The sequence below is a fragment of the Trichomycterus rosablanca genome, chromosome 2, assembly GCF_030014385.1.
Source record: "Trichomycterus rosablanca isolate fTriRos1 chromosome 2, fTriRos1.hap1, whole genome shotgun sequence".
In the NCBI taxonomy this organism is placed as follows: Eukaryota; Metazoa; Chordata; class Actinopteri; order Siluriformes; family Trichomycteridae; genus Trichomycterus; species Trichomycterus rosablanca.
In genome coordinates this window covers 47,331,034-47,357,835 of record NC_085989.1, presented here as the reverse complement: position 1 = coordinate 47,357,835, position 26,802 = coordinate 47,331,034, and the positions used below count along the sequence as shown (strand labels likewise).

Here is a 26,802-nt window from a genome sequence, read left to right as displayed (position 1 = left end):
CAGTACCCTGTGTGAAGGCCTGTAAAGACTGCAACAAAAGTGAAATTGCAGAATATACTGCTTATTAATTGCTAAAACACTGCATGGTTTTTCCCAACAGCTCATTGCAGAAAAATGTGTTCAGGACTCATTTATTTAGCAACACTAGTGAGTTTATCATTATGCAAGAATTTCATATTTTAGATGTTTGGCATACATGTATTTAAGTAGACTTAACATGCTGTAAAAATAAGTACATGTCTTAAGAGTGTAAAAAGTGCTATGAAATGGTGTCTATATGACCAAGTCTGCGGCCGGGAGCGGTCCGCCCAAGTGCCGTCAATCCATGCGGCAAGTGAGCCGGATGAAAACGGGGAATGTGGGCCAGATCTGGGCCAGAATCATTTTACTGTCTGAAATGAGTCTGGTGCAGATCCGTTCCAGATATGGCCCACATCTTGTGGTCAGCTTCTGGTCCAGATTTGGCCCAGTTGTGTGCTTCACTTTGGGCTGACGTGTGGCCCTAATCTGGTGCACATGTGGCCCAAATCTCGCAACCGGGAGCGGTCCGCCCAATCGCCGTCCATCCATGTGGCAAGTGGGCCAGATCTGGGCCAGAATAATTTTGCTATCTGGGTGTTCGTGTTGCCAGATCCACTCAGATTCATTCATATATTTCCCCCCTTGATTTCACGCAGCACATCGGCGCACAAACACTTTGATCTCTCGCTACTTGTTGACGTGCATTTTTGGACGTGGTATCATTTCTTTTTTTTAAAAAGGGAGACCAGAGAAGCTCGTCTGAGATTCCAGTTGGTGATGGATCGTGTAGTGTGAAACCCCTGATCGCCGATCAGTCGTGTAGTGTGAAATACACACCGACTAAAAGACTCCTGAGTGCAGGAGATTCAGTCGTGTAGTGTGAACTGTACAGCGACCCGACAAATCAGAAAGTCGTGTAGTGTGAACTTCGCATTAACAGCAGCCAGTCAGAGGACTCATGGGATCCGGGTTAATTGATATTTCGGACTCGTTGATTCCTGATTCAGTACAAAGATTCGAATCATTACCCCGGGTGATTCAGGAACCGCCCAGCTCTAGTTTATACTGGATGACTTGGAGAAGGGCTGGTGTGTCGTGTTGGTAGAGGAGAAGCCGGACTGGTGTGGTACTGGGTTGGTACAGGAGAAGCCGGACTGGTGCACTGTTGGTTCGGGACTGGAGGAGTGGAAGGAGGAGGAGTGTGCTGCTGGTAGGAGGGGGAAAGCTGGCGTTGTTTGCACTCAGTCATGGAGGAGTTGAGCGCGGTAGGAGAGCAGGTCTTCGATGCTGAATGTATTCTGAATAAAAGGCTGCGGAAGGTGAGTTTGTCCGGCTGGATGTGTGTGTTTGGGACTGATCTGGTTGTGCTCGAGGTGTGTGCGGGTTTTCACGTGTCTGTGTTTGGTTTTGGACAGGGAAAGTTGGAGTACCTGGTGAAGTGGAGAGGATGGTCGTCCAAGTAAGTGAACAATGAAAACAACAGCAGCGGCAACAACGTGTCGCTTGTTGCTTCAGTGCGCAACATTCAAGCGATTCACAGTAAACAATCACATCCATTATTATCTACTATTATTAATCCATACTGCACCTATATTGTGCTTTGCTTTCAGTTCTTTCTTGTGCGTTTGTGTTTTATTTCTCTCCTGTTCTTTTGTCTGGGAAGTTTTGGCGCTGAGCTGAATCCACGCAGCGTGTTAGTTTGGCCTTATTTACAAGCTCATGTAAAAGTTTGGACAGCTTAAATCAAACGATAAATGCACATACAAATTTCTGTCTAAATACTGTTACTGTTTGTGCACCAAATTGAACACAAAAGTTATAGCACATGTATTGTGTGTGCTTAGTTTAATGCACCTACTTCATGAGAATTGTGTCCTAAAACTCTCACAAATATTATACTCAGATTTGTGGATGATTTATAAACTTATTTTCACCTATATCACATGTAGTGTTCACACATTGGTCTAGTGACACATTCAGCATGCTTACATAAGTGTTTCCTTTTAACTACTTTATTTGCTAGAGCAGCTTGTTTGTTTAGATAGGTAGATTCTTGTCTGTGCCGAATACCTGTGCCAGACCTCCCAAACCACCCTCTTACCTAACCTTTCTAATGTCTTAAATGCTCTTTTTTGTTATAAATACAAGTATATTTTCCCGTAAATCCTAAATTATAAAACGGACATTACTGTAAATAATAATAATAAACAACAATACACAGTAGTACTGTACTGAACATAAAACACATCACATTTCAGTATAGTACGTGTGCTGTACCATACCATACCATAATACATTTCCTTCTTTTTTTTATAGAAAATGTATCTACCAGAAACAACAATAACTCACATTTCTCTATTATTTCCTTCTTTATTTCAATAGTGTTGTATTTTGTAGGTGTAATGAAAGAAAGAATACTTTACTCAGCGACTTCCTTCTTCTCTCTCTGTCCCCTCTGTCTGATACACCGTAACACCTACTGGCAGGAGTAATTATACAACACAGCAACGCTTTCTCTGAAGCTTTTTTTAGTCATTTTAATATAGAATTTCACAAAATATAAAGAAAATACCGGAAAAAATATATATATATTTATATAGCAATATAGATAGATGGAGAGAGAGAGAGAGACGGTCTGAGTCAACTTGTTCATGACGTCACGTTTCGCAAATTTCGGTTCGTAATCCAAAATTTGTTCATACGTCAAGTTGAAAAAGATCGTTCGTAACTCGTATGGTAAACCGTTCGTAACTCGAGGGTCTACTGTAGTTAGTTGCACCCTAGAGCTGAGAGGGGTGTAATTTTGACAGGTTTAAAATACCCATTCACCCATATTAATCTGATAGTTTTAATTATATATAATAATTATAACTATCATTACTACAATTGTTGTTAGTACCATGTTTAATTAAAGCCAGCTTTCTTTATGAAGTACAGTGTACCCTCATTTCTAGATTTGTCTTAACTACAAAAGCAGTGAATGTCTGTTTGGCCATTGCCGGGGAGTGGGAATTCGGCACAACACCTGCATGGTGTGGAATTCTGTTTGCTCTTGCTGTGTTGTCGTGGATATAGGCATTTCATAGATATTGTTTTTTTTTTAATCATAGGTGGACAACAATAAATAATTAATCATAATATGAGAAACATGAATCAGCAAACACATAAGCTTTGCACAATAAAACAGGCAAATCATATTTAGACTTGATTCCTCTGGGTGGTATGTAAACTTAGTTTAATCTAAAACGTCAAATGAATGTGGAATTTGACCAGGGGTGTAAAGCATTTGCATACACCTCTTTCTACATCTACTTTTACCCTCTAGTGATTGAAAACTTGGTAACAATGTCACAGTAACTGCGATAGATAGATAGATAGATAGATAGATAGATAGATAGATAGATAGATAGATAGATAGATAGATAGAAAGATAGATAGAAAGATAGAAAGATAGATAGATAGATAGATAGATAGATAGAAGCATGATACATCAAATACACACTACCCACCTGTACATGTAGTGTTTACGGTATAGTGACACACCTTCAGCATGCTTACATAAGCGGTTCCTTTTAACTACTTTATTTGCTAGAGCAGCTTGTTTGTTTAGATTGGTAGATTCTTGTCAGTGCCTGTGTTGTGCCGAGTACCCACTCCCCGGCAGAACCCCCCCCCATTATCTCAGCAATGCAGAGTCTGAATCACATCTTATTCATTTTGCACAATAAAACAGGCAGATCATATTTAGACTTGTTACCTCTGGGTGGTATGTAAACTTAGTTATATCTAAAACACCAAATGAATGTGGAATTTGACCAGGGATGTATAACATTTGCATACACCTCTTTCTACATCTACTTTTACCCTCTAGTGATTGAAAACTTGGTACCAATGTCACAGTAACTGCTTTGGATGGATGGATGGATGGATGGATAGATAGATAGATAGATGGTAGCATGATGCATCAAGTACCACCCACGATGCGATACGATTTACGATACTGGGTTCACGATAGGGATGCACCGATCCAACTTTTTCAGTTCCGATACCGATCCGATACATATACTTTGCATATCGGCCGATACCGATCCGATACCATTGTTGAATTAATAAACCGTATACTTTATTATGTGGGAAAGACTTAAGGCATCAGGATTGACTTAAACATTACTAAGTTTGCAAAACAATATATAATTAACACAGATATAAATGTACTGAACTGCTATTTATTTGTCAATAAAATAATAAACAGGCATCTTAATATTTCAGTGTTATTTTCACTCAACGAGTAAGCATCCGAAGCTGCCTTGGTGACCAAATCAATCCCAGCATTCATTGCAGAAAAATAAACATAGCTGAAAGGGGCGGAAAAACGAATGGAGTTATTATCAAATGTAAATAAAATATTACTGATTTTTAACTTGTATAAACTTATACCGAGTGTTTTTATTTGCAAGTTCGAGCTTGTCAGGAAATGTAACCGTTATCGGTACATGAAGGGAAATGTTATATTGACGTTAGCGTTAGCGCTGTGCTACCTCTGTTCATTGTTTTTAATGGCAAGATGCTAAATGCTAAACCCGATGGAATCGCTGTGTAAGTAGCGCGTTCGAATAACCTGACTTATGAGTTGATGACTTATTAGAATCCTCTCTACTGAGGCAGCCGCTTATGTAGACAGCAAGGCAGCTCACTAGGTTTTCGAACACACCCAAAACTTATCCGTAAATATTTAGTGCAAACAGTAATTCAAAATAAAATATAGCAGCTAAACATGAGTAATAAACATGTTGCCATCGAACTTGTTAGCATAGCAAGCGTGAAATACCTCCATGCAGCTGACTCTTTGGCTCGCTTCATGTTGCTGTTTTTGTTTGTGTTATACGCCATACGTCAGCAGCACGTCCTGTATGGGCTTAGCACGCGTCGCAAACGAATTAAAGTGCACGTATATCGGCCCCATGGATCGGTTTAATTATCCGATATCTGATCCATCTCATTTTGGTAATATCGGGACCGATATTCGATCTTAATATCGGATCGGTGCATCCCTAGTTCACGATACAATTTATCCTCATTTTATTAACAAAACAAACAACAAAATGAATGGGTCATTTATTACTTGGCCGCACAGAAAGAATAAATAATTAGAGATCGCTACAAGAGCAATTAAATTTCGGATACTCTTCGGGTGTTATTGTCCCCAATCACTACTAGGTGGGAGCAGTGTCTCGTTGCAGTGAAAAGTTTAGGATTCACACTGATTTTCCATCTCGTACTTTTCTATTTTTAATACCCCCGTCGGTCCGTGAAATTATGTCTTACATAAAACCGGTCTGTGGTGCAAAAAAGGTTGGGAACTGCTGCCTTAAGGTATAAAATTGAATAAAAACCACAAATCCATTTTGATAATTTTCCAAAAATCTGCACATTTTAAGGTATTTCACCTGAAATTATAGTGCTGTCTGTAACTCAGTTGTGAATCTGTAATGAGGAGTCATTTGCGAGTCAATCAGTTGTGCCGCTCCACCTGGGGATCGAACCCAGGACCTTCTTGCTGCGAGGCGACCGTGCTGCCCACTTAGCCACCGTGCCGCCAATCACTTGGATAATGAACAGTTTCTGTAAGTTTAATAGCTGATATTAGCAAATTACACACAGTCATTTGTAGGTATTTTAGTTTTTGGGACACATTCTTTAACTAGTTTTAGTTTTAGTCTATTTTTTTGTCTATTGTGTTGTGTTTAATCTGCTTAATTGAAAATCTAATACTTTAGAACTACCATATAGTCATTTAATTTGTCCCATGGCCTCGTAGTTCCTTGTTAGTTGTTAGGATTGGCAGCAGCTGGTGACTTCTTTGTGTAGAGTTGTGTAAACTTCTGAGCTGGGAACAGTTGTCTCCAAGGTCAGAGGCTGGCAGGCTGTTTCAATACTAGTGGTTCACAAAGTTGAATGTCCTAACAAGGTTCCCAGGACCATAAGTCCAAAACAACACACATTCTTTACAGATTTGGTGTAAAAAGAAGAACAGTTATACAGAAAAGAATTACTGTTAAGTATGGTAATCAGTCGGTGTTGCTGTAATGGTCTGTTTTGGGTTCAGTTGATCATGATTGTGATTAAAGTCTATCGAACTACAGGTGCCTTTGTTTGTTGTGAGATTGTTGGTATGGAGGTGGTGACAGCTGTTCATTTGGAAAGTTCCTGCCACCAAAATGCAACCACTGTGAAGTGGAACTGAATATTCAGAGTATTCAGTCTCTCATTTTTGTTATTTAATATACTTTCAGTATACACCTATTAGCCATAACATTAAAACCACCTCCTTGTTTCTACACTCACTGTTCATTTTATCAGCTCCACTTACCATATAGAAGCACTTTGTAGTTCTACAATTACTGACTGTAGTCCATCTGTTGCTCTACATACTGTTTTAATATGCTTTCACCCTGTTCTTCAGTGGTCAGGACCACCACAGAGCAGGTATTATTTAGGTGGTGGATCATTCTCAGCACTGCAGTGACACTGACATGGTGGTGGTGTGTTAGTGTGTGTTGTGCTGGTATGAGTGGATCAGACACAGCAATGCTGCTGGAGTTTTGAAACACCTCACTGTCACTGCTGGACTGAGAATAGTCCACCAACCAAAAACATCCAGCCAACAGCGCCCCGTGGGCAGCGTTTTTTGACCACTGATGAAGGTCTAGAAGATGACCAACTCAAACAGCAGCAATAGATGAGCGATCGTCTCTGACTTTACATCTACAAGGTGGACCAACTAGGTAGGAGTGTCTAATAGAGTGGACAGTGAGTGGACACGGTATAATAAAAACTCCAGCAGCGCTGCTGTGTCTGATCCACTCATACCAGCACAACACACACTAACACACCACCACCATGTCAATGTCACTGCAGTGCTGAGAATGATCCACCACCTAAATTATACGTGGTCCTGACTATTGAAGAACAGTGTGAAAGCAGGGTAAAAAAGGTATGTAGAGGAACAGATGGACTACAAAGTGCTTCTATATGGTAAGCAGAGCTAATAAAATGGACAGTGAGTGTAGAAACAAAGAGCAATTGAGGGTTAAGGGCCTTGTTCAAAGGCCCAACAGTGGCAACCTTCATTGGTTACCAGTTATCTGCCGGATTAAATATAAAATCCTTCTTCTAAGGTTTAAAGCTTGCTCCTTTTTACCTCAGTGAGCTGCTTTGTTTGTACCGTCCCTCCCGCACCCTCTTATCATCTGGCATTGGACTTCTGTCTAAACTAAAATTTAAACCGTCATCTGTGGGCGGCAGATCATTCAGTGCTGCTGCCCCTTAAACTCTGGAATTTTCTCCCACTATCACTTTCTTTCATCAAAACTCAACTAAAAACGTTTTTGTTCAGTTCACATTACTCTTCTTAAAGGTTTTTTTTTCTCTTTCCGCTCTTCATGTATGTAAAGCGTTTTTGGGACTATGAAAGGCGCTATATAAATTCAACAGATTATTATTTATTTTTAATAACCTGTTGTGTGGTGGGGCTTGAACCAGCGACCTTTCGATTACTAGTATAGTACCTTAACCACTGGGCTGCAACTGCCACTCTGTTTGTTTGTTTTTTTTCTTCAATAATGTACGATGCTTTTTGCATGATACTTCATATCATGACGCTCCTACGTTCACACATAACGATGGGTTTGGTGTTTTTGTGACCCTTCTTAGGGCAAAGGAGTTTGCTTAACTGTTGTTCTTGCTGCTTTCATGTCCTCCTGTCACTTTTTCAAAGTGACTGATGAAGATTAGTCAGAGAGCACACTGCAATTTTTTGTGTTTCATGTTTTTGGAGATGATTTGTAGTTCCATGAACTTTCTTCTTGTAAATAATTCGACTAGCTGGAGTGTGGTTTGCTGTGGTTATCATTAGAGCTGTCGTGATTGGTCGCTAAAAATGCGTCAACGTCAATATTTTAAGTCGATGCATCATTTTCAAAACTATGTTTATAATAGATCATTTTCCATTCTTATAACCATTCATATGATTCCGTCAGCGCTACTTGCTGCGTGCATGACCTAAGTTGTATTTGGTCCAGTCACTGGTTGCCTGCATTTAGCGCCGTCTTAAAAAATGCCGTCTGTAGCAGTCAGAAGCCGATTGTAGAGAGCTTTCAAAGAAAAGCTAAAAGTTTTCCAAGACCCAAATCATCAAAAGTTTGGGAATACTTAAAACTGACACAAAACAAAAAGGTGGTTTGTACACTGCTTTGATGGTACCACAGCAGCACTAGCGCCATGTTGCACGTCCATATTGTTTCATTGAACTCGCTATGGAATACGGTATTCTAGGATCGCCGTGATTAAGAAGTTCAGTTAGGGCGCATTTTTACTTCTATATTGATATTTTACTCTATATTCATTAAGCGTCTTAATCGCGGAGATCTTGGAATACCGTATTTCTTAGCGAGATCAGTTAGGGAGCATTCACACGCGCCACACACTTGCTCCGTTGGGTTCGCGATTTTTGCGATTGCCGTGGCGATCAAAGCGCAAAAAGCTCATATGACTGCGTCTTAAGGCTTACCACTGTGTTTACATGGCTTAGAATGTGAAGTAAGTTTTGAGTGAACGTGTAGGTTAGAATCTGGACTCATTCTGTCGTTACTGTAAGTTGGACTTAATGAGACGTACTCACCTCGAACTATTTTATTTCTGCTAAAAGTTTAAGCGCTTTGCTTTGTGTACGGAATGCCATAAACACGTGTTGCACTTTGTTTAGTATGGAGCTCTGGAGAATTTAATAATGTGGACATAAACCCTGTTTACATATTATTATGCCGTACAGTTTGTTTATAAAATAAAAGAAGCGTAAATGAGCTTCTGAATAAAATTTTTTGAAGGAAAACTAATCGTTAGATTTATCGACTAATCGATAAAAATAGTCTATAGTAGGGCTGGGCGATATGGATCAAAAATAATATCTCGATATTTTTAGCTGAACTGCGATATATGATATATATCTCGATATTTTTTCATCCCATAATGTAATAACAAAAAGACACTTCTGAGACAAAGCTACATGTTCCAAAATATAAAAGTGTGGAAACTTTTTGAAGATCCCTCGAATATTTGCATCAAGAAGTTAGTTTGTTTATTAGGACTTTGACGTCATTTCTTTGGCTACATTCATGACAGGATTGGTATTTACTCGTTACACAAGGTTCATCAGTTCACAGGCTGGCACGGTGGCTCAGTGGGTAGCACTGTCGCCTCACAGCAAGAAGGTCCTGGGTTCGAGCCCCAGGTAGGGTCAGTCCGGATCCTCTCTGTGTGGAGTTTGCATGTTCTCCCCGTGTCCACGTGGGTTTCCTCCGGGTGCTCCGTTTTCCTCCCACAGTCCAAAGACAAGCGAGTCCAAATGCAAGTGAGGTGAATTGGAGACTAAATTGTCCATGACTGTGTTTGATATAACCTTGTGAACTGATGAATCTTGTGTAATGAGTAACTATCGTGAATGTAACCATAGTGTAAAACATGACGTTAAAATCCTGATAAACAAACATCAGTTTACAACATCATGAAGTTAAAACAAATTGTGTGTAGATTTGAGATGAAAATCAACTCAATTTTCTCACTTCATTTGTGTGTTCACTAAAATAAACTGAAAAGTGGAAACTAGATTTCTTAAGGTCCCGGTAGTTAAAAGCCTGTATTTTTGATTACATTTGACCAAGGGTGCCACTATTCCTGGAGCTGAGTGTAACTGTTGAACCTGGATGATTTACGTTTCCATGTATTCTTAGAATCTAAAGTGCTTTGCAGAAAGTGTGAATGTAAAGTCACGTACTGACTATAACTCTGTTGTAAATCCACCGTTATATGTAAACACCAATGTCGGTTATTTTACCTCATCAAGATTTTCCTCTTTTTTTTTTTTTTTTTTACTTGGTTTGTTTTTCTTTCAACCGTTTTTGGCTGTGTGCCGTCTTTCAGAATGAACTGCAGCTGCCCCTCTTGAAATCAGCCACCCCACCCCCTCCCAAATACTCAATAATCCCTCTCTTCTGCTTCTTTTCTCCTTTCCCTTTTTAAGGGTTAAGAAAAGAAAAGCCTTTTGGTGTCTTTTATATATTTATATTCTTTTCTCTAAATGTATCTTATACTTTGTAAAGCGATTTGTTTCTATTATATTGCCTCAATTCTGTCTCTGTATCTTTGTTTTTTATTCTTTTTTATAAAAAAAGTTTCCTTTTCTCCTTATACAAAGTTAGCATTACAATTTTTTCCAACATCTCTGCAGTCATTTGTATTTTTTTTATGTCTTGTCTATTTACATTGTTGTTTTTTTTTTTTTTTTTTTAAGTTTTCCTTTATTTTTTTTTGATACTGTTCCTTTTTTAATATATATTTTATTTATAGTTTTATCAGATTTAAACATGGAACAGAGCAATAAAACAAATGTGAAAAAAACACACAACCCTATTTACTCCCCACCCACAGACAATTCAACACAGCAATGATAATAACGAAAATGATAAAATGAGCAAATTCAGAAGAAGAGAAAAAAATAATAATACATAAATAAAGTAAATAAAAAAAACATTTAGTTAAGGTCCCTCTAATCTGTTCAAAAACCTGCCCCACATCCCATGAAAAGGCCCCTGAGCTTTATTTTTCAACATTTCAATCACTCTATCAGGGCCATATGAGTCATTTCTGATAGCCATCTTTTAAAACACGGGGCAAAATGAGATTTCCAATTTAGAAGAAAATGGATATTCCATTTAAGAATCTGTTTCTTTTTAATATATTTTATTTTCACTAATTTATCACACCCTTCTCATTTTTTCCCCTGTATTTATTAGTATTTATTTCTGAGAAGGACTGAGAAGACTCTGTTTTTTAAATAAAACCCTGTCTCTCTTTTAATTAAAAATCTTTTTCCTAGTTTTTCCTCTCTCTTCTGCAGCATTGTGAGTGTTAATCCTACTCATGTCAATCACCCCCCCCCATCCATTCCTACCCCTCCATCTGGTACCAGGCACTCAGTAGCTATTGATTATTTTAATCAGCTGTTTTTATCTTCCTCACAGTAATGATCTTATTTCAGTGCTTTTGTAAACAGCAGAGATAATCGAGTCTCTTCAGATTGAATTAAGGCAGCAAAATTGACATTATTTAAACCCTGTACATTTCTACATCTGCACTTGTGTGGAAACCAGTAACGTGTGATTTACAAATGATTCGCCTCTTAAGTAAAGGAGTTGTATGGAACTGTTTACTATACTAGTAATAGTATTATCAAACTGTGAAGTGACTAAAGACACTTTCAAACAGCAAGCAATGCCTGTAATAAGTTAAATAATAAATGGAACATGTAAATAGGAATAGTATTTCTTTACACAATGTACACTGACCAGGCATAACATTATAACCAGTGACAGGTGAAGTGAATAACACTGATTATCTCTTTATCTCGGCACCTGTTAGTGGGTGGGATAAATTAGGCAGCAAGTGAACAAGCGTGAGGATTAGAGCGAGTTTGACGAGGACCAAATTGTGATGGCTAGACGACTGGGTCAGAGCATCTCCAAAACTGCAGCTCTTGTGGGGTGTTCCCGGTCTGCAGTGGTCAGTATCTATCAAAAGTGGTCCAAGGAAGGAACAGTGGTAAACCAGCGACAGGGTCATGGCTAAGGCTTATTGATGCACGTGGGGAGCGAAGGCTGGTCCGTGTGGTCCGATCCAACACACGAGCTACTGTAGCTCAAACTGCTGAAGAAGTTCATGCTGGTTCTGATAGAAAGGTGTCGGAAAATACAGTGTGTCACAGTTGCAGGGCTGTTTTGGCAGCAAAAAGCCATATTGCTGTATGGGCCAAACATATTAGCCCGGGTCACTTTTTTTGTGACCACTTATTATCTACTGCCGTTGTACGTCTTTGTGCATTCTTTATCACACTGGACATTTTGTGATACTAGATTAACAGTATAGTACAGGTACTTTTACTTTTGTTTTTGTACTGTTGGTGCACACTGTAAAGATCATCATCATTTTTAAGCTACTGGTAGCCTAAACGTCCTTCGGGATCAGTAAAGTATGTGTTTATCTATCTCTGTCTATGTTCACATGGGACATACCCAGTCTATTTGAAGGGTGTAATGTAAAACGTCTGAATTCCTCTGGAGGCCTTTGAGATTAACTTATTTTTTTCTCTCTCTCTTTCTCTCTCTGTGGTTTGTTACACACTGGGTTGAATGAACATACTGGAAAGTTTCTCCTATTTTCTTTTTTTCCACCTAGTTACATTTAGTTACAGCAGTGGCAACCTGGTGGTGGTGGGGCTTAAACCAGCAACCTTCTAATCACTATACTAGTACCTAAACCACTGAGCTGCTACTTGCCTAGATAGAATTTAAGGAACTGAGGGTTAAGGGTCTTGCTCAGGGGCCCAACAGTACCTTAATTGCTGAGCACAGACGGTGGTTGTTTTGTGTTTGATGTGTTTACATTGTTACATTAACAGTAAAATGATATGTTTACTGTTCGATTCTCTGAGTATCGGGAACAATTTGGATTAAATTTTGCTGTTATTAAATCATGACTTAAAAGCAGACAATGTGGAGAAGTTAAGGGTGGAACATTTTGCCAATTTTGTTTAACCGATAAGCGACAAGCTAATAGCGTCCCAATTAAATATTTAACAGATCACGGAGCTTCGTGGCTACAAGTTTGTATTCTTTACTGAATAAAACAGTGTGGTAAACATGGCAGCAAATTAGAACGAAGATGAACATAAACATCATGAGCGGAACCAGTTCTGCATTCTGCATCCAGTACGTAGTTTATACAAAGACGAGCTAACCTGCTAATCATAATGAATAGACATTCATTCATTGCCATGGTTGTTATTAGATAATTAACAGATTTCTACCATTATACATTAACATGACTAAAAACATCCGTATATTATTTAAAAACATTATAACAATAACATAGCACACACATTCACGCAGTTGTAGCCTAGTGTTGAAAGACTAGTAATAAAAAGGTAGCTGATTCAAGCCCCACCGCTGCCAGGTTGTTACTGTTGGGCCCTTGAGCGAGGCCCTTAATCCTCAACTGCTTAGACAGGTCACTGTTGCAGTACTGTAAGTCTCTCTGGATAAAAGCGTCTGCTAAATGCCAAAAATGTAAATATGAGCAGACATTACCATCTGAAAACCCTTTCTGCTTCCAAACTGTTACGTATTTTAATACTAATGATTCAGTTGTTCATGATTTAAATGGTATAAACACATTAAAACATTTTTTTTATTGTTCATATTAAAAATGCAGCACATTTACCAAAAATGTACCAATACTAATATAATCGTTAGTCTAATCCTAATGGGATCTTCATCGTTCAATACTTTTGTTTAGCCACTTCACCTACTCACTGTCACATTTACAACTAGGGCAATTTCGAGCATCCAGTTTATCGTTGCTAGATTTTCAAAGGTGGCGGACATGGGGTAAACATCTCTCTAGACCAGTGCCAGTACATGTACAATTCAACTTGCCATGCTGCTCAGCACTTTATCCACCTCATGGTGCCTGGTTGGAATGATACTTGCTTTAATTCAGTATTTGAAAAAGGAATATAGTAATTTGTTAGTTATTGTTGTATAAATCTAATATGTGTGATAATACAAAATTAAATGTGGTTTTTAAAAGGATAGTAATTTATTAATGAATAAATGTATTATGCATTAATATTTATTAGGGGTATAATGATATTGGAATTGTATGGTGCATAACATGCCAAACTCTGGTTTAGCTCCTCTATTGGTACTTGTTTTGTTACTGTATATACAAAAGCCCAGAAATCCTGTCCAAATGCTGATCCCCAGGTCATTCAGGGTTTTGCATGTGCAGATGGGCTTGGCTCAAAGCACTAATGTGTGTTTTTTGTGTTTGCAGGCACAATAGCTGGGAGCCACAGGAGAACCTCCTCGACCCGAGACTGCTGGCCGCATTTAACAAGAGGTGAGGGGGGGTCGGGACTCCAGAGGAAACGTTTCTGCTCGTCTGAATGCAAATAATAGGGACTGAAACGCTTAGCCGGGCATCAGTGGAGCACCATTCGTTGCCTTTCACCTCGATGGACATGCATATATGGCTTTTAGAGCCGCCATCAGGCTCGGTCAAATAAATAGCTCAGCTCCCAGTCTGGTAGCTTCCCCCCACTTAAAAACAAAACAAGATTTAGATCAATGACAGAGGTGTGAGGAGCAAAGCCCAGAGCCAATAGGATTATATAGTGCCTAATAAAAATACTGGTCACAAGGATGAACAGATTATTCATCGAGTGTGCATTTACTTTTCCCCTTTTCATGTACTATATTTTTGGCACTAATATCGCATTATAGATTTTCTTATTTACAGTGATTACTTTCCAGCTCATTAATGACTGATAGATTATGAAAATAGTACATTTTAGTGCAAATGGTAGCCAACATGACTAGATCGTGCTGGTTCCTCCTCTACAACATCAGAAAGATTCAGTCATGTCTCTCCATGAAAGCTACTCAGATTCTTGTCCAGTCACTTTGTAATCTCATGGCTGGACTCCCTGCTGGCAGGTGCTTCAATGTCCAATATTAAACCCTTGCAGCTCATTCAAAATGCAGCTGCCCGTCTGATTTTTAACCAACCTAAACACTGCCACATCACCCCACTGCTGCATTCTCTTCACTGGCTTCCTGTAGCTGCACACATCCAGTTTAAAACACTGATGCTCGCCTACAAAGCCAAAAATGGATCAGCCCCGAGCTACAAAATAACTGAAACACCTGGTTTTAGACCACAATAATTTATTAGTATGGTGTAGGGCCTCCTTTTGCGGCCAATACAGCGTCAATTCGTCTTGGAAATGACATATACAAGTCCTGCACAGTGGTCAGAGGGATTTTAAGCCATTCTTCTTGCAGGATAGTGGCCAGATCACTACGTGATGCTGGTGGAGGAAAACGTTTCCTGACTCGCTTCTCCAAAACACCCCAAAGTGGCTCAATAATATTTAGATCTGGCGACTGTGCAGGCCATGGGAGATGTTCAACTTCACTTTCATGTTCATCAAACCAATCTTTCACCAGTCTTGCTGTGTGTATTGGTGCATTGTCATCCTGATACACGGCACCGCCATTGGATGCACATGGTCCTCCAGAATGGTTCGGTAGTCCTTGGCAGTGACACGCCCATCTAGCACAAGTATTGGGCCAAGGGAATGCCATGATATGGCAGCCCAAACCATCACTGATCCACCCCCATGCTTCACTCTGGGCATGCAACAGTCTGGGTGGTACGCTTCTCCACACCGTAACTCTCCCGGATGTGGGGAAAACAGTAAAGCTGGACTCATCAGAGAACAATACATGTTTCACATTGTCCACAGCTCAAGATTTGCGCTCCTTGCACCATTGAAACCGACGTTTGGCATTGGCACGAGTGACCAAAGGTTTGGCTATAGCAGCCCGGCCGTGTATATTGACCCTGTGGAGCTCCCGACTGACAGTTCTGGTGGAAACAGGAGAGTTGAGGTGCACATTTAATTCTGCCGTGATTTGGGCAGCCGTGGTTTTATGTTTTTTGAATACAATCCGGGTTAGCACCCGAACATCCCTTTCAGACAGCTTCCTCTTGCGTCCACAGTTAATCCTGTTGGATGTGGTTTGTCCTTCTTGGTGGTATGCTGACATTACCCTGGATACCGTGGCTCTTGATACATCACAAAGACTTGCTGTCTTGGTCACAGATGCGCCAGCAAGACGTGCACCAACAATTTGTCCTCTTTTGAACTCTGGTATGTCACCCATAATGTTGTGTGCATTGCAATATTTTGAGCAAAACTGTGCTCTTACCCTGCTAATTGAACCTTCACACTCTGCTCTTACTGGTGCAATGTGCAATTAATGAAGATTGGCCACCAGACTGGTCCAATTTAGCCATGAAACCTCCCACACTAAAATGACAGGTGTTTCAGTTATTTTGCCCCAACCCCTGTACCTCCATGGTCTACTCAAACCCCACTCTGTTCCGTGCAACCTCTGTGCTACTAGTCTTGATCGACTTGATCCTCCACCCAGAACTCATGGGAGACGAGCATCAATGCTGTTTTCTGTACTTGCACCCAAGTGGTGGGACGAACTTCTCTCGTCTTTCCGAAGTCTCTGGCTGTCTTCAAAAGACGATTAAAAACCCTCATCACCTTTTTACTAAGAACTTAAGCTTCATCATCATTCATCATTTAGCGGATGCTCTTATCCAAAGCGACTATTATGAAAGCTCTTCTGTAAGTCGCTCTGGATAGTCCCGTAAATGTACGTATGCTGCCACCTCAGGTTTGGTTTGAAGGAAATAGAAGGAGAAAAAAGCCATTCTCTAAAAATGTAGTAATGGCAGGAAGTGTGAAGGCGACATTTTTAACTTAAACAAACATAGAGAAGAAAAAAGGAACTTGGTTTCACAACCGGAACTGCTTGTCACTGCATTGTTTTTCATTTGTGGCACAGTGAAACTGGGCACTTTCTTTGTGTTCCCCAATTTTGCAAAATCCTAAACTAAAAAAAACAGTTTATGCATGAGCACCACCTAACATCACTTCGTTAAAATGTCACATGGGTACATGAACTTTTTTTTTGTAATAAGGACGGCAGTAAAGTTACGGCAGTAAAAAGTGCCAGGACACATGGACATCTGCTTGGTCAAAGATTTAAATACAATTAATAACAGCTTTCGGGTGGTGCTGCATTATAAAATTATGGTAGTCCACTACCACTGGGATCCAGGGTTTGAATTCCCAGTGGTGCTATCAGCTGGTCGGCATCTGCATACAGACCTGAGTTGACGGTGTTCTATGGTCGAGGTCTCACAAAGGTTTGCGGAAAAACATTAGAAACAAATGGCAACTTGAATGGGAATCACAACACAATAATTAACCACATAAAATATACCCCAATATCAGCACACACCACAAATCTATGCCAACTAACAGAATGGAGCAATCTATATGGACTAGATGCCGCATCGGACACACCCAACTGACTCATTCACGCCTATTGAGAGGGGGACCCCCACCAACATGTGAAATATGCCATACCATCATGACAATAAAACACATCATTATTGAATTTCACCAATACAATACAATACAAAAAGGAATCAATTAGGAATCCCAAGTAATATAATAGAAGCTTTTTAGTAGAGATGCGTGAGTACCGATACTAGTATCGGGTATTAGCCCGATACCGCGCTCATTAACTCGTACTCGCAAACGAGGCTCCGATACTAAATATCCGATACCTTGTGCCTAGTGCACGTTGCTGCGTTAACGCAGGGATTTTCAACCTGTGGGGCGGCAGTGCTTGTCTGGGGGGGGGAGGGGCGCGAGTGCCTGACCGGGGGGCGTGGCATTACGAGATTTTTTTTACTTCTAAAACTAAAGCAATTCATTTTTCACCCACAGACAGATTGAATTATTCTCACTGACCACGCTCACACACGTTTAATGTTATTTAGTTCCGTTTGAAAAAAAAAAAAAAAACCTTCAAAATAGAGCTAACAGCGAAGATAACCGGTTACAAAAGCAGCGACCGCCGTTATAGGACGTGTGTGTGTTCAATACTCTGTTCACAGTGTCGATACAAGTGATTCAGGAGTCGACTCATTTTAAGCTTCTTTTCTCAGTCATCTCTCCGTGTTTACTGTTATAATAAATGTTGCGGTTGTAAATAAACACCAAATACTACAGAACATTTTGTGTGACTCGCTTACATTATAAAGCTCAGGCTTTATAGCAGAGCGGGAGCCGACTCAGAGTCGTTTACGATTTACCGAGGTGAACCACGAATGTATGTGCTGATAGAATCGACTCAGATGGGATCGGACTGTATTATCCTTTTAAAGTAAATATTTCAGTAGTAAATATATCAGCAGAATCGCATCGCATGTATGATGTGCACAACGGTAATTACGTGCGTTTATTAATGAACGTTAACGTTAGCTTGTCAGAAGCTTTCTCAATGATGTCTGTGCGGTGTTTTTTTTTTTTTTACAATTAGTGATGGCAACCCAAGCAACTGTTCCACTGCACTATTTTACACTAAAAACTACACTATTCCATAATGCTCCAGATTGCATCATTCTAAATAGGTATCGGTATCGGCGAGTACAAAAATACATGTCGGTTGGGAAAATATGGTATCGATGCATCCCTACTTTTTAGCTAGGGGTGGGTGATATGGCCCTAATATAATATCCCAATATTTCAGGGTATTTTTGCGATAACGATATTTTTATTCATTTCAAGAAAACACTATTGCAAAAAAATAATGTTCAAGTTTTATTTAGAATTAATATAAGTTTCAAACACTTCGTAGAAAAATGTAAGAAGTATGTAAGAATTACGCACACTTTTCTGTATTTTGTCTTTCCAATAAAAATAATGTATCAAAAAATCCTTCAAAAAACAAAGTGCTGAAAATTTAGTGCATGTTTTTACATTTTAACAGTAACAATTATACAAAAATACTCCAAAAGATTCACAGTAAACAGAAAAACTAACACAAACTAGACTGCCTATTATTGCCTATTATTATTATGTATCTCCGGTCTAGCTTTTTAATAAGCTGGATAAAGCCTTGCTTCTCAACAGTTTGAATTGCCATTCATACGGAGTGCAGCTTTCCAAAGACGCGGCGATGCTGTGCTGAGTCAGCGTAGGCTGTCTGCTTGGGTTAGCGTTACTCACATTGGTCGTACTGAACTGCGTGCGTCTGCCGGAGGTGGTGAAACAGATTACTTGTTTTTCCCCCTTTTGTCGTTACATGCTTTTTACATACTTTACATATTACCGTGGTTTGTTGTGCATCTGATATTTTGTAACCAAACCACCTCCACACTACTAAACTCGCTCCTCTTTTTGGCTCGAGCTCCTCCACAGCAGAGCCGCTTTCTGCCATACTTGTTGCTGTGCCCAAATGACCCACGTATGCCATATGCATAGCTGCGTGACGTCATCACGTAAAGAACTCAGAATACCGCTATTATCACGATATGGGATTTTTTTATCGTTTTAAAAATTATACCGGTATTATCGTGAACGATACAATATAGCACACCCCTACTTTTAACCCTAAACACTATAAAAAATAATAAAATTTCAAACAGAATACATCAAAAGTTTACCAAAACACCTCTCGGCCATGATTGGTTGATTGCGGGGTTTAACGGCATGTCTACACACAATCATTCACGAATATAAAATTGAGGACTCACATATAAAGATAGACAAAACGAAAGACTATATCTGCGTCCGAAATCGCATACTTACAGAGTACGTACTAGATTGGAGGTACATACTTTCAGTAGAGAAGTGTGCAGTATGCACACAACACCGCTACGTACTACATCCGCCATCTTACCAACGTCAAGTGAGGATGTGACGACGTAATATCACCATAGTTACAGACTCATTACAAACCCCACTCGCCAAAATGTATCGTCTTTTTGTTATTTATTCGTCTTAAAAAAAAATTTAAATTTACTTACACTTGTAAACAGAGGACTCTCCGTTTTCCGCTATCTTTCTTGTTTCTTATTCCGCTTCGAACGCCTACGCAGCTCCAGTTGCATTATGGGATACATTAGCAGACCACAAGTGTGCATCGCTTGCATACTCAAACATGGCTGCCCAAGAAGTAGGTCATCTGGGTACTTCTCGCGTACCTCTTTGTGTATACTGTGTATTCGGACATACTAACCGTTCTCGCGTACTCATTTCGTGTACTATTGAGTATGGAAGTATGCGATTTCGGGCGCAGCTTTGGACTTGATCTATTAAAAAAATATATATATCTGTGATCCTGCCAGTAATGTAACCAATTTGTTATTATGGTGTTAAGCCAAAAAAATAAACAAACAAACTGCATTGTGGCCAGTAGTTCTGGGAAAACCAGATTCACCACAAGTTGACCAGAACAATGAAAAGAAACGAACTATGACAATTTATTGATGTTTTATTACTTTTTTTTTGTAATGTTTTTATTCGAAAACTATTCTTTATTAAATTACATTTTCTTTATTCTCTAATTAAAATGCAGTACCGTGTGTTTTTAACCCAGATAATGTTAAACAATGTACCATAAAGGCCTGGTTTGTGGAGTGCTGCCTGGATGGTTGATCTTCTGATCTTCTGGAGTTTGCTCTGATATGCACTGTCCACTGTGGGACCCTATATAGGCAGGTGTTGGCAAACCCCAATCATGTCCAATCAAATGAATTTACCACAGGTGGACTCCAATTAAATTGTAGAAACATCTCAAGCAGTATCAGTGAAAACAAAATGCACACTTGTGTACATATGATATTTTAAATTTTAATTTGTAATAAATTAGCACACGTCTAAAAACCTGCTTTCACTTTATCATTGTGGGCTGGTTTGTGTAGAATTTTGTGACAAAACATGAACTCAGTCTACTATAGAATGAGTCTGTAATGTAATAAAACGTGCAGCAGGTGATAGGGGTGTGTAGACTTTCTGACTTGACTGTAGTTATTTGCTTATTAGTGGCGTCGACTGGTGGGTTCATATCAGTAGTAATTTCAAAATCTGTGTTTTTCGGTGTGTTCAGGGAACAAGAACGAGAACTGTTGATCCGGAAGCGAGGAAAGCGGCCCCGTGGAAGACCTCGAAAGATTGTGGTAAGAACCTCATTATATTAGATATATTGAAACATTTTTCTTCCAACTAACTTCCAACAGCAAGAAATAAACAACTTGGCTGTTAAATTAATTAGAGCTTGTTTATTAGGAAAAAAGTTCTGATTATACAGTGTATCACAAAAGTGAGTACACCCCTCACATTTCTGCAGATATTTAAGTATATCTTTTCATGGGACAACACTGACAAAATGACACTTTGACACAATGAAAAGTAGTCTGTGTGCAGCTTATATAACAGTGTAAATTTATTCATTCCTCAAAATAACTCAATATACAGCCATTAATGTCTAAACCACCGGCAACAAAAGTGAGTACACCCCTTAGTGAAAGTTCCTGAAGTGTCAATATTTTGTGTGGCCACCATTATTTCCCAGAACTGCCTTAACTCTCCTGGGCATGGAGTTTACCAGAGCTTCACAGGTTGCCACTGGAATGCTTTTCCACTCCTCCATGACGACATCACGGAGCTGGCGGATATTCGAGACTTTGCGCTCCTCCACCTTCCGCTTGAGGATGCCCCAAAGATGTTCTATTGGGTTTAGGTCTGGAGACATGCTTGGCCAGTCCATCACCTTTACCCTCAGCCTCTTCAATAAAGCAGTGGTCATCTTAGAGGTGTGTTTGGGGTCATTATCATGCTGGAACACTGCCCTGCGACCAAGTTTCTGGAGGGAGGGGATCATGCTCTGCTTCAGTATTTCACAGTACATATTGGAGTTCATGTGTCCCTCAATGAAATGTAACTCCCCAACACCTGCTGCACTCATGCAGCCCCAGACCATGGCATTCCCACCACCATGCTTGACTGTAGGCATGACACACTTATCTTTGTACTCCTCACCTGATTGCCGCCACACATGCTTGAGACCATCTGAACCAAACAAATTAATCTTGGTCTCATCAGACCATAGGACATGGTTGCAGTAATCCATGTCCTTTGTTGACATGTCTTCAGCAAACTGTTAGCGGGCTTTCTTGTGTAGAGATTTCAGAAGAGGCTTCCTTCTGGGGTGACAGCCATGCAGACCAATTTGATGTAGTGTGCGGCGTATGGTCTGAGCACTGACAGGCTGACCCCCCACCTTTTCAATCTCTGCAGCAATGCTGACAGCACTCCTGCGCCTATCTTTCAAAGACAGCAGTTGGATGTGACGCTGAGCACGTGCACTCAGCTTCTTTGGACGACCAACGCGAGGTCTGTTCTGAGTGGACCCTGCTCTTTTAAAACGCTGGATGATCTTGGCCACTGTGCTGCAGCTCAGTTTCAGGGTGTTGGCAATCTTCTTGTAGCCTTGGCCATCTTCATGTAGCGCAACAATTCGTCTTTTAAGATCCTCAGAGAGTTCTTTGCCATGAGGTGCCATGTTGGAACTTTCAGTGACCAGTATGAGAGAGTGTGAGAGCTGTACTACTAAATTAAACACACCTGCTCCCTATGCACACCTGAGACCTAGTAACACTAACAAATCACATGACATTTTGGAGGGAAAATGACAAGCAGTGCTCAATTTGGACATTTAGGGGTGTAGTCTCTTAGGGGTGTACTCACTTTTGTTGCCGGTGGTTTAGACATTAATGGCTGTATATTGAGTTATTTTGAGGGAAGAATAAATTTACACTGTTATATAAGCTGCACACAGACTACTTTTCATTGTGTCAAAGTGTCATTTTGTCAGTGTTGTCCCATGAATAGATATACTTAAATATCTGCAGAAATGTGAGGGGTGTACTCACTTTTGTGATACACTGTACCTTCTTGTTGTGAATGTACTGGAGACTGCAGAACAGGTTTCTTGGCATTAGATCTGCATGTATTGGATGAATAAACACTGAACAAACATCATACAAAGATTTCATAACAAAGTCAGACGTGGGTTTGGAGTGACAATCTGAGCATTGCTAATAAATATATGAAATGAATGCACATGTTGATACAGTTTTACGCTGATCAGCCATAACATTATGACCATCTCCTTGTTTCTACACTCACTGTCCATTTTATCAGCTCCGCTTACCATATAGAAGCACTTTGTAGTTCTACTATTACTGTTTCTCTACATACTTTTTTAACCTGCTTTCACCCTGTTCTTCAATGCTCAGGACCACCACAGAGCAGGTATTATTTAGGTGGTGGATCATTCTCAGCACTGCAGTGACACTGACATGGTGGTGGTGTGTTAGTGTGTGTTGTGGCTGTTATGAGTGGATCAGACACAGCAAGGCTGCTGGAGTTTTTAAATACCGTGTCCACTCACTCTCCACTCTATTAGACACTCCTACCTAGTTGGTCCACCTTGTAGATGTGAAGTCAGAGACGATCGCTCATCTATTGCTGCTGTTTGAGTCGGTCGTCTTCTAGACCTTCATCAGTGGTCACAGGACGCTGCCCACGGGGCGCTGTTGGCTGGATATATTTTTGGTTGGTGGACTATTCTCAGTCCAGCAGTGACAGTGAGGTGTTTAAAAACTCCAGCAGCGCCGCTGTGTCTGATCCACTCATACCAGCACAACACACACTAACACACCACCACCATGTCAGTGTCACTGCAGTGCTGAGAATGACCCACCACCTAAATAATACCTGCCCTGTGGTGGTCCTGTGGGGGTCCTGACAAAGTATGTAGAGAAACAGATGGACTACAGTCAGTAATTGTAGAACTACAAAGCGCTTCTATATGGACAGTGAAGCTGATAAAATAGACAATGTGTGTAGAAACAAGGAGGTGGTCATAATGTTATCCCTGATCGGTGTAAAAGGCCATTCTGGAAAGTAAACAGATGAACAACAGGTTGTCACACTCGAGACTTCAAGGTTGTCTACAAATAGGTTGACCAGTGTGCTTTTTGTTCATGTCATCTTGGCAGGAACCTGTTCCACAAGTCTCAAAATCAAGCAGCTCCTCTTCATCATCTTCGTCTTCATCTGACTCCTCGTCTTCTTCCTCCTCATCTTCATCTTCCTCCTCTGATGACGATGACGACGACAACGATGATGACGAGAGTAAGCTTAAGCCGAGCCCTAGGGTGGTGCGCGAGTTGCACCCCGTCCCTCAGAAGAAGGCTCAGATTGTGTTGGCCAAACCCGAGCCTCAGAAGAAGAAAAAGCGAGGCAGGAAGCCCCTGACTCCCGAGGTGAGGGCCATGAGGCAGAATCAGGCCAAAACGGCACGCAAAATTCTGAAGCCAGCACTGAAAGACTCCTTCTCAGACCTGCGAAGCAACATCAAGAAACCTCTGATGCCTGCCAGTTTTACCTACACAGGCATGAATCGAGCTGCCAACCGGGAGCCCGTGGCGGTGCAGAATCGAGGATCTTTTACCCACAGTGAATCCTCGAAGAGCTCTCTGGGCTCCGGTCAGCCTCACGGCAAAACCTCAGTGGATTTTAAACTTTCCGTCTCCGACCTGAGCAGTGCGACAAGCGGAACGGGAGGGCTGGATTTAAAAACCTCGACTTCTAAGTCTCCTGGAGTGGCATCGCTCAGTTTACACGATTCCAAGGTAGCTAGCAATACCAATGGACAGGCAGCAGGGGCAGCTCCGAACTGGACTAAAAAACAGGAAACCTCATCTCCGAGTCATCTGCAGCGAACACCAAACGCCAAATCATCTCATTCCCAGCTTTCTGCTATGAAAAGTCCAAGCGGTCAGATCTCTGGCCCATCCAGTATGAGCAAAACACAACAGGGCGGTGACGCGTCTATAAAGGACGCCAGTCTCGCGAGCACCAACGTTCGAGGACCTGGTAGCACAGTAAAAAAAGGTCCAACGCAAGAAAAAAACACTACGCCAAAGCCACCACTTGGGGGTATTATGGGTCGTCCAGGATGTCGTGAAATCAGCGCTCCGGTTGCATCAGAGAAGGTGAAATTGGAAGGGCCGAGTGATACAGCGGAAAGAACGGCGAAACCGAATCAGGCAAGGCAACGTAAAGCCCTGAGCTTCCCCGCTCCCAGAGATGGCACCAAATCGACAAAAACACTAAGCGAGATGAGTACCGGGGAGGAAGGGAGCAGCTCGGAGTCGGAGCAGGAGTCACCGTTTACCAACGAAGGTCAGGAACTGACGATGGAAGTGCAGGCAGAGTGCAAGGACTGGAGGCCACCGCGAAGCCTGATCGAACACGTTTTCGTCACAGACGTCACTGCCAACCTGGTCACCGTAACTGTGAAGGAGTCTCCCACCAGCGTGGGCTTCTTCAGCCTCCGAAATTACTGAGGAAAGAGTCTGAGAAGGATTTTTGTTTACACTATCATGTCAGGTATCGCAGCTATGTCTGCAAACACAATGTAGATCATCTTTATCTACCAACCGTGGTGTCTTCTCCAGTACCCATGAATAAGCAAAGATTCCTTGAAGGACCGATGGGTGTAGCAGGACAATATGGTGCTTCAGAAATATTTAGTTCTTTATTCAGATTGAAAATGTTTATTTTTTCTGATCTTTGACTGGAAATTGATTTTAGGAATGCATGATCTGTACATCTCATGAAGAAATGGATGTCTGTAGTACATCACTGGTGCAAACAGTAGGCTGTACTATAAGAACAGAAGTTCATATTGCACGCCAGAAAACAAATGAATGTCCATATTCGTTCACCAGCATAAACAGGCGTCTGTAATTGGACGTACTCGATACATCACCAGCATAAACAGATGTCCGCTCTATCACAGACATGAGTAGATGTCTGTATTGTGTTACTGTCATGTACGTCGTCACTAGGCATTTTTAGTACATCAGCATCATAAACATGTTTCTACCATGTCACCGGCTGATCAGGTGTTCGTCATGTCTGTCTGTCTAATATGTAACCAGCGTACCAGTGCGTCACCAGCTTAAACAGATTTCTGATCTACGTTCCAAGCAGAAACGGGTGTTTGTGATACATCAGGGCTGTACATCTATGTTATTATGTAACGGGTGTCTGTAATACACTACCAGAGTAATCAGACATCCAGGCTACAGGCGTTCAGGCGGCGCAGCGGTAAGACACACTAGCACACCAGAGCTGACATTTCAAACTAGTCGGTTCGAAACTCGGCTCCCACACGAACGACGATTGGCTGCTGTTTATATAGAGTGGGTAGCACTGTCGCCTCACAGCAAGAAGGTCCTGGATTCAATCCCCAGGTGGGGCGGTATGGGTCCTTTCTGTGTGGAGTTTGCATGTTCTCCCCGTGTCCGCGTGGGTTTCCTTCGGTTTCCTCCCACAGTCCGGGACCGATGCATTTACATTTTTCAGCATTTAGCGGACGCTTTTATCCAAAGCGACTTACAGTTGTGACAGTATACAGTCTAAGCAATTGAGGGTTAAGGGCCTTGCTCAAGGTCCCAACAGTTGCAGCCTGGCAGAGGTGAGGCTTGAACTGGCAACCCTCTGATTACTAGTCCGGTACCTTAACCACTAGGCTACAGCTGCCTGATGCATTTACGACCTCTGCTGGCTGATGGCGCCTGCACAGATCGAGAGATAATGTGGACTCTGTGTCTCTCTGTACACAAAGCTGATCCACATATCAACTCTCCTTGTGCAGGTGAAAAGATGCAGTCGGCTACTGCTCGTGTCGGAGGGGGCGTGTGTCAGTCTCGGGTCTATTTAACCAGGGCGGAGATGCAATCAGGTAATTGGATATGACTAGATTGGGAGGAAAATTAGGAACAATGCAAAAAAATATATAAAAGCCATCCGTGCGACAATATCTGTGTAATCAGAACCTTGTCTTACTTCACCAGCATAAGCCCCTGTCTGTACTATGCCACCGGAGAAAATTCATGTCTGTAACACAGGGTTAAACACTATAAGCTTTATATATAAATCAGGTATATATAACCAATATTAGTCAATAGAATGATCAGGGATTGGCCCTAATCCCAATATTTTAAATCGGATCAGGATTTCCGTAGTTTATTGTCAGGGAAATGGTGCTTAGTGTCAATTACAGTATCGTGTGGGGTTTTGTTACCCTTTAACACTGCGTTTTAGTAAGTACAGAGTTGGTCCGGTATCTTCTCCTTTTTTTACAGACCGCATTT

At 41.0% G+C, this 26,802-nt stretch overlaps 1 protein-coding gene across 1 annotated transcript; it reads left to right on the top strand.

Moving 5' to 3' along the window:
* Positions 1-1,268: 1,268 nt before the first annotated feature.
* cbx2 (chromobox homolog 2 (Drosophila Pc class)) lies at positions 1,269-25,109 on the top strand. The gene is made up of 5 exons (XM_063016728.1): positions 1,269-1,340; positions 1,437-1,480; positions 13,969-14,034; positions 20,679-20,748; positions 23,635-25,109. Exons 1-5 carry the CDS (start codon positions 1,269-1,271, stop codon positions 24,985-24,987), a joined length of 1,605 nt encoding a protein of 534 aa, XP_062872798.1. The 3' UTR covers positions 24,988-25,109.
* The last annotated feature ends 1,693 nt before the right edge of the window (positions 25,110-26,802 follow it).

Excerpts from the sequence above, each read along its gene's own strand:
- cbx2 (XM_063016728.1), top strand. The coding sequence starts at position 1,269 with ATGGAGGAGTTGAGCGCGGTAGGAGAGCAGGTCTTCGATGCTGAATGT. Across the intron at positions 1,481-13,968 it reads TGGAGAGGATGGTCGTCCAA|GCACAATAGCTGGGAGCCAC; the intron begins GTAAGTGAACAA and ends TTGTGTTTGCAG. Across the intron at positions 20,749-23,634 it reads GAAGACCTCGAAAGATTGTG|GAACCTGTTCCACAAGTCTC; the intron begins GTAAGAACCTCA and ends TCATCTTGGCAG.